The 12856-nt window shown below is 38.0% G+C and overlaps 1 protein-coding gene across 1 annotated transcript in view; it reads left to right on the top strand.

Annotated features, from left to right (window-relative positions):
- Positions 1 to 12856, top strand: part of INTS7 (integrator complex subunit 7) — a 31233-nt gene that overhangs the window by 5562 nt on the left and 12815 nt on the right. Inside the window, exons 2-12 of the mRNA XM_035901593.1 lie at positions 100 to 229; positions 1088 to 1234; positions 3810 to 3947; positions 4459 to 4505; positions 5021 to 5220; positions 6789 to 6911; positions 9499 to 9616; positions 10174 to 10308; positions 10877 to 10974; positions 11654 to 11893; positions 12600 to 12737. Coding sequence (XP_035757486.1) covers positions 100 to 229; positions 1088 to 1234; positions 3810 to 3947; positions 4459 to 4505; positions 5021 to 5220; positions 6789 to 6911; positions 9499 to 9616; positions 10174 to 10308; positions 10877 to 10974; positions 11654 to 11893; positions 12600 to 12737 — 1514 coding nt within the window. The remainder of the gene's footprint in view (positions 1 to 99; positions 230 to 1087; positions 1235 to 3809; positions 3948 to 4458; positions 4506 to 5020; positions 5221 to 6788; positions 6912 to 9498; positions 9617 to 10173; positions 10309 to 10876; positions 10975 to 11653; positions 11894 to 12599; positions 12738 to 12856) is intronic.

The raw sequence follows: 12856 nt of genomic DNA, 5'->3' as shown, positions 1-12856 counted from the left end.
CTGGGAGCTTTGTTTTGTCCGGCTTTACCCCGAGCCGGAGGAAGGACCTGCCGTTGCAGGAGCATCGCTTTCCCCGGTAATTATTGCCCTCTTGTTTAGGCCTCAGGTCGGGCAAACTCGGGGAGCAGTGCGAAGCCGTCGTTCGTTTTCCCAGGCTCTTCCAGAAATATCCTTTCCCTATTCTCATTAATTCGGCTTTCCTAAAGCTGGCTGATGTTTTCAGAGTGGGGTAAGTAGCGTCAGTCGGTTTCTGCCCATTCAAATCTCTGGTCCGTAGTACCGCGCTGTACCTGGGAGCGTTGCTGCCTCGGAGCCTGAGCAGTCGCGGGGCTTTTCTGCTTGCCTGGTAATGCCCCAGGGGTTCCTGCTCCAGTGAGGAAAAGCTCTGCTTGGCTGAAGCTTGCTTTCCCTCTCTTTAGTGGGCTTAAGGGGCTGCGAGTGACCAGGGGCACACAGTTCCTGTCCAGCTGCCCCGATTTGAGGATTCACTTGCTAGCTGACTGGTTTAAGTTCACTGGTGTAAATTCTGCTCTGTAGGTGTGTTTAAATTCATAATAAATAGATGATTGATCACATGTGCAAATTCCATCTCTAAGGAATGTTAGCAACAAAGCCCAAAGTATAGCTTTTCCAAGTGTCAGATCTCTAAATGATGCGTGTGATGAAATTAGAGCTACTTTATAACAGCTTACAAAGTTATCTGTTGCTGTTGTGGAATCTTCACTATTAGCTCCAGGAAGGAAATTAGACTTTTCTGTCTTAGCCCTGGACATGTTTTTCTAGCAGAATGAGATCCCTAAATGTGCACAAAACAGGCATCTGCTTACAGTCCTCCTCACTGGTGTCAGCAGGTTCATTTCCCTGGAACTGGGCCTAAATTTGATGCCACCTGTACTAGAAAATAAAACAGGAGTATGATAGTCTCTTTTTTAACTGTATCAGTCTACTTAAATATACTATTTCTAAAGCATAGACTTCTTGTTTTAATTAACTCTCAGAAGTTTTTTTTTAAATCATTTTGTGTTTAAAGTGTTTGCATTTTTATTGTAAAACAGTCTGATAGAGAAATGTGTGTGTCTTCTAATAGAAACAACTTCCTGAGGCTGTGTGTGCTGAAAGTTACTCAGCAAAGTGAGAAGCACTTGGAGAAGATCCTAAATGTGGATGAGTTTGTGAAAAGAGTTTTCTCAGTAATTCATAGCAATGATCCGGTTGCTCGAGCTATTACACTCCGGTATGTATTACATAAATGAACCTAATTTACTTGAAATCTCTAGCTAATTATTAGTGTGCTAGTCTGGAATAACAAAATCTGCAACTACCATGAATGAGGTGTAGGAGGCATTTTCTACATTGGTCACAGAGATAAAAGCAAAGACACCTGTGTTAAAGGGGGTGAACAATAAGGATCTATGATCAGAAGAACAAATTTATTAACAATTCATGATGGTAAGAATTGTGTGGCTGGTTCCAGGCAAAATGGAATTTGCAACATTGAAATTCTGTGCTCTCAAGAAAAATCAAACTGCTGTATGCATAACTTAGATGTATGTAGCTATACGCAACATGATATATTGCATATGACATATTGTCATGGTTTAGCACCAGTTGGCAACCAAGCACCACACAGCGGCTTGCTCACCCCCCTTCCCAATGGGATGGGGGAGAGACTCAGAAGAGCAAAAGTACGAAAACTCATGGGCTGAGATAAGAACAGTTTAATAATTGAAATAAAATAAAATAATAATAATGAAATTGTCATGAAAAGGAAAGCAACAGGAGAGGGAGAGAAGAACAAAACCCAGGCAAAACAAGCGATGCAACCGCTCACCACCCACCAAACAATGCTCAGCCTGTCCCCAAGCAGCAATCACTGCCCCCTGGCCAAGTCCCCCCAGTTTGTATACTCCGCATGACGTCGTATGGTATGGAATAGCCCTTTGGTCAGTTCGAGTCAGCCATCCTGGCTGTGCCCCCTCCCAGCTTCCTGTGCAGCCGGCAGAGCATGGGAAGCTGAAAAGTCCTTGACTAGGGTAAGCACTGCTCAGAAACAACTAAAACATCAGTGTGTTATCAACATTATTCTCATACTAAATCCAAAACACAGCACTATGCCAGCTACTAGGAAGAAAGCTAACTATCCCAGCTGAAACCAGGACACATATTTTTGACCAAGACCAAAAGGAAAGTGCTTCCCTATGTGTCAAAATAATTTTTGTTAACTTGTAAGTAAAACACTTATGAACCTTGTTATGTTTGCACCTGTTTTTCATTTGTTGTTGTAGAAGTTTACTGCTTCTTGGTCTCTGATGATAACTTCTAAGGGAATGTCTTGTATTAATTGTTTTGGCCTTGCTAGGAATCAAATGAAGAAAAAAATATAAATTATCTTTAATGTCACTGTCCTGCTGTTTTGGTGTCTGCATCTCTAACACTACCCAACACAACCATGTTAACTGCATCTTCCAACTCCTGTGCAAGTGAATTCGAATATGAAGAGAGCACTCTTTTTCCTTTTGTATTCTCTCCTCCTGTCCATGTAGAACTGTTACTGATTTCATTATTGAAAGATGAGAGGCATTAACAGGGGTTTGATTAGCTCCTAAGTTAATTTCTTTTAATTTTTAATTTGAGATTTTGCTTTCATGCTCAGTGTCTCAGAAATGTGTGAGCACAGTCTATGTTTTCTTGTAGTTCCACTTATATAAGATTACACTTCTTGATTGGCATTGAGGGCTGTCTTGACATACTCCTAGAACTCCCAGGAATGTGCTCAGTTGGAAGAATACTTAAATTATAAATCAATTAATAGGATGCATCAAGTGAAAGGTTAAAATGGCTTTTGGTTCAGCATTTTTGGTTTTTGCCCTCCTTAAGTACTGTCAGTAAGAAAAACATGCTGAAGGAAAGATCTGCTAAAATAAAACTTTGTGTCTGGGCAGGATTTTTATTGCTAGATAACTGTGTGTAAATATTTGCATAGAACTCTTGCTAAAATTACTATCAGTGCAAATCATGTGTTCATTCTTCTTTTAACTGGATTATGCCAAATATGTCTGAAAAGTGTATTTGAGATATTCTTAGCAAAACTGTAGATACTTTGATTTGTTTTGTTCCCTTTTTAGCAGTTGTGCAAATGGTATTGCACTATTCCCAATAATAACCTTATCTCAGATCAGCAAATGATCTTAGAAACAAATTATGAAAGTCCGACATTTACTTGCTTGATCATGGTAACACAAAGTTTTTAGAAACTTTGCTGTCTTAGCATGTGGTTAACCTTTATGACTGTTCAGACATTTGTCACTTAATTACTTCTGCAGTTTTAATTGGCAGGAGGGTGGAAACAGTTCTCTGCTTTTTTTTTAATCCCCCTAGACTACCATATTTCTGATTTTAAATCCCATGATGTGTACTTCATGTGTGTCTGAAAATAGCTGTTGTATCAATATCAGAACTTGATCATAAAAGTTACTTGAGAACGCTCAATGTTCCTAGTGCCATAGTACACTCTTAATTTTATTGGCATTCTTGGTAAGTTTCTCACTGTGCCCATGTCAAGGTAAAAGGTACCAAAGTATAGTTATTTTTTATTAAACGCTAACATAAGCCACATGACAAAATTTGTGACCGTTTAATTATATGCCTACTTTTAGCATTTGTTTGTTTCTGTAATAGACATGAAAGAGTACGTATTTATATTAAAAAAATGAGTCTTTTAACAGTTCTTTTACCTTTCTGCTTGGTTTCATCTTGCATTTCTTCATGATCATTGTTTCTGCTGATTTTGCTGTGATTTATTTCTGTAGGATGTTGGGCAGCATGGCATCTATTATTCCAGAAAGGAAGAATGCACATCACAGTATTCGTCAGAGTTTGGATTCCCATGATAATGTGGAAGTTGAAGCTGCTATATTTGCTGCTGCCAACTTTTCTGCACAATCAAAGTAAGATGTAATTTCTTCATTTTTTTCATATTGCAGAGAATAGAAACTCCATTGATCTGTCATTCATAAAACTTAATGTTTTATTTTGTAGTGCTAGCCATGTCATTTATAGCAAAACATTTAATTATGTGCAATAACAGTATTGTAAAAAAGTCTGAAAATAAGTTTAACAGAAATCTGTCTTTTTTTTTTTTTTCTAAAATGCAGACTAATGGAAAGCTCATAAATAGGGGAATGCAAAGTGGAATACCAGCTTTAATCAAGGATTATTTTACAGAAGTTATATTAGGCAACTAAATGTAGCAATGCTTGTCAGTTTTACAAATTTTTTGAAAGGTTCTATTTTATCATTTGATCATGCCCATGCACAGGGATTCTAAAATGACATAGGTCTTGGTAAGCACTCTTTTGTAGAAGTTTTTATTGTTAAAATGCAATGTTTGGTAGTTAAGTTGATTGATTTTTTTTTTTTTTTTTTAATTTCACTTGGTACTTTGTATTTTCTTTACAGGGATTTTGCTGCAGGAATATGTAATAAAATCAGTGAGATGATTCAAGGTACGTACACATATCAAATGATAAAGGGAAAGCTCTTAATTTCTTTGGGAATTCTTTATTATCTGTAAATGAATATCAGATATCAGAATACTGTTGCCTTTATCCTCAGATGATTCTAGTTTTTTAAATTAAATTAGCTAGCCAGTAATCTAATGTCTGGCTCTTGTGTCCTTTTAAAAATCTGACTTTTCAAAATGCATGTTTGGTTAAGATTAAAAAGCTCATCTATAGTTCGATGAATGAATTTAACATAGACTATCGCTGGTTGCTTCAGGTGAGTTAATATGTGTGCTGCTTGCAATGAAGCAAGGAGCAACCTTTTCAGAACCATGAAAGTGCTTGATACAGCTGTGGTTATGCTGCTAGCTTAGTAGGTAAGTTATTTGAAGCTAAGGCAAGTGTCTGCACAATCTGCATTCAGCAGTGGTAGCAATGCAGACTTACTGTATGCTTCAGTACTGCCAAAGGTCAATGCAAAAGACTAAGGCTCTGCCTGTCTCTCTCCCCTGTTGCAGGTTTAGCCACACCTGTGGACTTGAAATTGAAGTTGATCCCTATTCTCCAGCACATGCATCATGATGCTAGCCTGGCCTCCAGCTCCCGGCAGCTGCTTCAGCAGTTGGTAACGTCGTATCCCTCTACCAAGATGGTCATTGTTACTCTGCACACCTTTACTCTGCTTGCTGCTTCTTCTTTGGTTGACATTCCTAAACAGGTAATTCTTCCTAATTCATTCCTTCAATTTAAAAGTACAAAGTACACTTAAAAAACCTCAGATTCTAGCTGATGCCAAAAATAAATCATGACCAATATGCTAGGATGGTTGCTCCTATGTGGTATAGAGAAAGAATACCCTGAAAACTGCTGCTGCTTTCATATTTTTTGCCCTCTCTGGTCCTGTTTCCAGATAACCCCATTACACACAGGGACCCTTCTTTTATATCATAACCTGTCTGTCTTTAAATCAAATGGGATTGAAATCAACTAGGATCAATCAGTGTTTAGGAAAGCAACCTGACTTTTGCAGAAAACATTTCATCTTACCTGTAGAACCCACACTTCACTTTTCACTGCTGTGTATTCTCTTGGGTGATGGATGTGCCTTTTGCCTTCCTTGCATGCAAGCAAATGAATATTTCAATAGCATAGAGTGCATTTAAAAATGCATTTCTTGAAGAACTCTGAGGAATTTGAGTCAGTTGCTGTAATTTAGGACTATAAACTAAGTTGTGGGAAAGCAGTGATGGAAAAATACAATGCTTTTATGTTCTGATAATGTGCTTTGTGGACGTGATTTATATAGCAGTTCTGAACACAGTGGCATTTGAGATTCATCTAACTAATCCTTGTAAAGTAGTCATGACAATTATTTGCTTTCAATCCTGTACAGCTCTGGAAGTCTGGTGTCTGTTACTGTTAGACTAATAGCATTGATCTGTCTGAAACTTCTTTTTGGTATGGCTGATTTCTGTATTTCAGAGGATGCTTTTGATAGTGCTGAACCTGAGCCAACTGAAACAACATTAGAACACTTGATGTGCTTTGTTTTGGTTTTTTTTTTTTCCTTATGGTGGCAAGCATGGTGCTTTCAGCTCTATTCTGCAACGCAACAGCCAACACTGCTTAAAAGTGATGTAGCTGGGGTGGGGATGGAGAGTAAAACCATGGCTGGCATGTTCATGCTTTTTCATGTGCTGGCTATTCAATCTCTAAATTTGCAGGAAATGAACACAACAAAGAACATGAAGTTAAGTGTCACTTAATTTGAGATAAATGCTTTGGAAGGGGTAGGTAGGATTTGGGTTTGTTTGGTTGTTTTTTTGGAGTTGTTCTTGGCAACTACTGAGATGTACAAGGTATGTCTGTGTTGCTGTCTGTTAACTGCAGATCATGCAGACACCTGAGTTAGCATCAAATGCCCAGAATACTTGCTAGTAGTATAATCAGGACAGTATAAAGTGTTTACTGAGCTTCTCAGGTATGTTTTATGGTATTTCTGTGAGTGGCAAAACAGGTCTCAAGGCTTCTTGGGTATGCAGGGTGACGTAGAGAAGGGTGCCTGAACAAAGAGAGCAGGATGGTAGAAATGGGCTGTCAGACTGTTTTAGCTTGCCACAGCATCACAGTAGGGGCTTTTCCATGTGGCAAGCAATCAGACAGATAAGGTATGTTAGTTTTGGCTGAGTATGCTCAAAATTTCTTCACTACTTCTTCAAACTACTTTTGAAAAGGCTTTCTTCTAGTAGCACCTCTCTCATAAGCAATGGATTTACTTTGTTGCAGATCCAGCTTTTGTTGCAGTACTTGAAGAATGACCCCAGGAAGGCTGTGAAGAGGCTTGCAATCCAAGATTTAAAGTTGTTGGCCAACAAGACACCACATACATGGAGCAGAGAAAATATTCAGGTTTATACATTTTTAAGCTAAAGTTTACTATGAAACTTTGCAATTAGTTGTAGAATTCTTTTGAGAAGAACAATTTGGGAGGTAAAAAAAGGAAGAACATACAACTCCATATCCTTAAGTTAGGTTACCATGCCAAGCAGACTAGCCAAGTATTAATGAACAGTTGAAGAATTACAACTGAGGAAAGGCGTGTGTCTTGTAGTAGGCGTTTTTACAGTAAGGAAGTAACTTTTTCATCTGAAAAACTCATCTAAGAAAATAGACATGAGAACTGAATGTTTACATTAATCTTACAATACTGAGCATGTATTAATGCTCTCATGTAACAACACAGAGTCTCTCTGGGATTTGTCAAAGCGTGTCATCCAGCAAGGTGTACTTGAAAGGACAAATGTAATTGTGACTTCATTTCTTAGGATTAATGGCTCATTTTCAATAGTATCCTTGTGACTCTTGTATGAATGAGACCCTAGAAGGTGTTTACAGTGCATCTGTGTTATTTGGGGAAGCAGTTGTTACACTGTAGACAGTATTGTTGTTTTCTCCCAGTTGCTGTTGCATAGGAACATTTTTTTTCTCCCTGTCTTTCCCTTTTTCTGGTAAAAATGACTATAGAAAATAACTTCAGATTCAATTAAGATTCTAAAGAGAAAGTAATTATTTCAAGAATGGGCACAGGCTTATAGCTCTACTTTTCTGGGTCTTTGTTTTTACTACTCTTAGAAGCTACTTTTGCTATATACTGTTCGAGCATAAGGCAGCTGGGAAGAAAAACTGTGAATTTTTAATAATCATGTGAGAAATAAAGCATGTTTTGCTTTGTTCTCAATTCTTAGATAAAATCATTTGGAGTGCGCAGAGGTTTTTATTTTAGTGAATGGTTTTATTGTTCATAATGGATTAATGCCAGAAATTTATTTCCTTTTAGGAATTTCACAGAATTCTTTTAATGGCTTATGGATTCTTTGCAGTCAAAATGCTACTCTATACCATTATGCTTCGTTGGTAGTTACCTCGGTACAAGTGAGAGGCATTGATAACATGGCTTTAGTAGGTGTCCTGATGGTTGGAATGCATAGGAAAAAGTTCCACTGATGTAGGAACTAAACCAGTGACTGGGTTAGAACAAAATTAATTGACTGAAGCTTGTTATTGCTTGCTGAATGGCATGCAGTAGTAATGAGAATTTTTCTGACTTCTAAAATATATAGTCAACATTTTGAAATGGGCAACTCTTTTTTTTCCATATGTGTAAGTGTCTTGGTAATGTTTATGCAAAAGGGACTGGAACAGACCCTGCTTTTCTCATGGCAAAACCTGCTTATACCTTTTTACTGACAAGAGTTTCAGCAGTGTTAACTTCTTCAGTGTTTTGGGTCTGTCTGTGTAGGTCAGATAGGAGGCTTGGTCTTCAAATTGTGAAGACTTCACTGACTTCCAGACACCAGCTTTAGAAGCTGTTGCTGTTGATGCTTAGAGAAGTCCTCCTACTGACTGTGAAGGTAACAAGCAGTCTGCAGTCCATCCTGCTAATTCTCTGCTCGTGGCATTCTTCATAGTTACTCTTTCAAAGAGTGGTGATCTAATGGCGCTGGACTGAAACATCAGCGTCTTGGGAGGCATTAAGACTTACTTTCAGTCCTAATCATGGTATCTTTTTCTGTATGTTGATGCCATGCTATTCAAGGGAGTAGCAAAATACTCCATTGGTACACATTACAAGTTTATTTAGAATTTAACCCTTACACTATACAAGAACGTACGTATGCCTGCTAAGAACACTGTTTGGGGGTTTTACTTGTTCTGTGGAACTGATTCTGTGTTGTTGGTTTTCTGCAGTTGCTGGGTGTTATCATTCAGCTTTGGCACTCTCTGAGGCAGAATATACTTACATTTTCCATTTGTCTCTCGTATTGCTTTCTCTTACGTTGACTAAAAAAGCCTCCAAAACCAGTGAATGACTAAGTTGCGGACTGTGTTGGCATAATAAATCGGAGAACAATGTGAATTTTAAGAGTTATTCTAATCTATATGTGATAAGGCCTGAGGCGATCTGGCAAGAGGCACAAAAGTATGGCAGGAGCTCTCTATAAAGGAGTTAAAAAAAATAAAATATGCTTTAAGATGTTTATCAAGAAACTTAAACTGTATTCTGTTAGGCACCAGAACTGTTAAAGGAGATGACACTTGAAGCTTTGGTCTTCAGAGATGTGTACTTAAAACAATCTGCAGGGTTTTATGTAAGGCAAAATAATCAGTATAACTGTAAGACTAGAGATCTGTCTTAAAATATTTTGCAATATTTGGTCAATGAGATGTGATAATATTTTTGCCACCAATTTTTAATTAATAAATGACTTATAATTGGTGTTTCCTAGCATATGAGACCACTGTCACTTTCTGCAAGCTATTTCCTCAGTCTACTAAAAGAGATGCCTCTGGACATGACTTCTAACTTTTTATTTCAGTATACTATTTTCTGTTGAAAAATCCTGACTCTCAAAACTTTTCAGACAAATGCAACTAAGTGTTCAATACAGATAGCTCATGGAATTCCCTTACCTTCTTTTCTGCTGCTAATCTTCAGGCACTCTGTGAATCTGCTCTTCAGACTCCTTATGACAGCTTGAAGTTGGGCATGCTATCTGTTCTTTCGACGTTATCAGGGACCATTGCCATTAAACAGTACTTCAGCAGTGCTCCAGGTAGGAAAACTAGATTAGATCGTCTTTGTCATTTCTAATGGATTGGCTGTCTACTGATGATCAGTTTAATCTTTGCTCACTTTGGAGCATATTCTTAAATTATTTCTGAACGTCAGAACATTAGCTGAGACTCAAACTGCGTATGTGAACTTAATGGGACACTGTATACCCATGAATAGTTACGGTCTAAGATTTTGTTCTGTATTTTGTGGGTAATACACTATATGAAAGGGGTTTTTACCTTTGGGTCTTCAACTTTTCCTCGTAAAATGAAAAAATGTAACGCTTGTAAAATAGCTGACCTGCATTCTGCTGAAACATTAGCCTTCAGACCCAAATATTCTTTCTCATGTATGTCTAACTTGTACAGTGTTCGGGAATGGAGGGAGAGCCTCTGTTTACGTGTGGAGAGAATGTTTTCATCCTGTCCTTTAAACATATGGAAAAAAATTAATCCTAGGTCAATACAGATTTTTTGCAGAAATGTACTTGAAAAGATTTGTGGTGTAATTATGGACAGTGCTGTTTTACATCCTGTTTTCCTTGTCTTTATTTAGGAACAGCAGCTACAACGGTGAGATCATTTGATTTAGTCAAACTAGCACAGGAGTGCTGTTACCATAATAACCGTGGCATTGCAGCTCATGGTGTGAGAATTCTGACTAATATATCAGCCTCTTGTCAGGAAAAAGGTAAATGAAAGTAAGGACAATGAAATGTATCTGTTTACGTTCAGGCTTATGCACTTAACGCGTATTAACTGGTCTTGCCTGTGAACCTGTCTGCAAATCTGTCTGATCCTTCATGCTGCTTAGGGAGAATGGGGACTGTAGTCTAGTAGAAAATATTCTGTATGATTTTATGAATGGTTGGGTAGACTTTATCTTCATCTAATTTAGAGAAAATTAATGGGCACAGTAGAACTTGTGCTAAATAAATGCTTGTTTTACCTTTGCTGTAAGACTAGTGAATTGTCTGTCAGCCTTTGAAAACTCTTAGCACGAAGTCTGTTGCAAGTGAATAACAAGGTATCTAGAAGTCTTAGTCAGAGATTTATGCACAGTCTACACAGTTGGTGTGACTGCTGAATAGTTACTTGAGACATGGAATGGGAGGATTGTTTCCAATCAAAATAAGGTAAGGCAGAAGTATTAGAAAGATGCTTACCTGTCATGACTGCAACACCAGTGCAAGCATTCTGGCCAATTATGGTCAGAAAATGTGATAGGGAACTAACTTACTGTGTTTATCTTCTCTTAGATCTTCTGCCTTTGGAGCAAGATGCAGTGTTTGGCTTAGAATCTCTTCTTGTTCTTTGTAGTCAAGATGACAGTCCAGGAGCTCAGGCAACCTTAAAGGGGACAGTAATGTTGTCTTGCCCTATAATTTTTAATAATAGCTTGTATAACAGAAAGGCTAGTGTGTACCAGATCCTTTCTGGTGGAAGCATAAAATACTGGAAGGAAACAAAGATTTTTGTTTGGCCCATAACTGGAGTTCAGAGCAGCAGAGAAACTGAGCACAACTATAGTGCAACTCCTCTCAGCTCTAGAGTAAGTCAGTTGTTGTAGAGGGGAAAGAAAACGCATTCCTCTTAGAGGAACAGCTGTAATAAAACAGGAATTTGAACATGGGGTGGAGGAGTGTCTGGAGGATGAAGAGAACCTTGGAGAGAACCTGCTTTTTGGAGATTGGGATGCAATGTACATTGTAATAATGCTCTTATAAACTTATTTTCATTTCCCCACTTCATAAGCTGCTACCAGTTATTTTGTGATATATTTTTGTGCTGTGAGCTCAGGGACAGAGGCTTGGGCTCTTAGAAAAATTTTACTTTTGTAGAGTACATGGTTCTGAAAAGCTCAGGGACAGAGGCTTGGGCTCTTAGAAAAATCTTAACTTTTGTAGAGTACATGGTTCTGAAAAATATCATATCTTCTGTATTTCTGTAATCATACTTGCAGATAAGCACGTCTGGCTTTTTTATTTTTAAGTAGACATTGTGTTTATTGTATCTGTTGATTGTGTGAATTGCAGATCACATTAACTTGTATGGTGAAGCTGGTCAAGTGCCGTCCTCATCTGAGCCAGTCAGTAGTTGAATCCCTGCTGACCCAGTTGCACAGTGCCCAGGACGCTGCTAGGATTCTCATGTGCCACTGTTTAGCAGCTATTGCCATGCAGCTGCCTGTCTTAGCAGATGGGATGCTAGGGGACCTAATGGACCTCTATAAATTAATTGGACGATCTACCACAGATAAAAAACAGGAACTCTTGGTAAGACCTTCTGGTGGATAAAGTCTATATGAACTACTGTGGATGGATTTTATTTAAAAAGGCAGCTAAGCCACTTGTTGTGTCCAAGCTGACGTGCTAGTCTATAGCCTTATTTTTGTTTTGCTTTAACTTTTGACTACATATGTTAGCGTTCAATGTCAAAAATCACATCTCCTAGATGGAGCTGAACTTTGCAGTGTATTCCATTAGATTTTCCAGCAGATGGCACTGCTTAGACAAACCCAGCTATTGAAATTATTGGGGTACCTGTGAAATAATGCTTATAGAAAAACAAAATGGCAGTTAGCTCAATTTATGTATGGTATTCTGATGCACATGACTTCTAATATACTCTAAGAGATAAAAATGCTTTTATTACATCTATTTGGAAATGAATTTGAATTTTAAGAAAGAAATTACAAGCTTCCCATTAATTCATCTGGAGCATTTGCAATATCTCAGTTAAAAGCCACAGTAAAAATTCTTTAAATGAAATTACTTTCATGGGTTGCCATAACTACTTAAAAGATACATGACTGGGAAAAGTTCCTCGGTTAAAATGTATATGTAATCTTCTGTGTAGTTTTGAGTCCAAAATCAAGCAGATAATTTCTGGTAGTTTAAGAAACAGAATTGGGGTTTTTTTTCTAGCTTTGTTTAGCTCCTGAAATATAACCTTCTTCCTCACCCCTTCATTCTTCACTAGGTTTCTCTTGCCACAGTGATATTTGTTTCCAGTCAGAAAGCTTTATCTTCAGAAATCAAAACTGTTATCAAACAGCAACTTGAGAACGCCTCCAATGGATGGACAGCCTACAGGATAGCCAGGCAGGCTTCCAGAATGGTAAGTGAAAATACCTGGAGGAAAGTGGTTTGGTGTTGTTAGAAGGATGCTAGTGTTTTCTTTGAATTGGAAAAAGAAAGTAAGGAATATGGTAAGACTTGGGAGGAGGAAGTGAATGG

The sequence above is a fragment of the Egretta garzetta genome, unplaced genomic scaffold (genome assembly GCF_000687185.1).
Source record: "Egretta garzetta isolate BGI_Z169 unplaced genomic scaffold, ASM68718v1 scaffold319, whole genome shotgun sequence".
Classification (NCBI taxonomy): Eukaryota; Metazoa; Chordata; class Aves; order Pelecaniformes; family Ardeidae; genus Egretta; species Egretta garzetta.
This window is presented reverse-complemented; position numbering and strand designations above follow the sequence as displayed.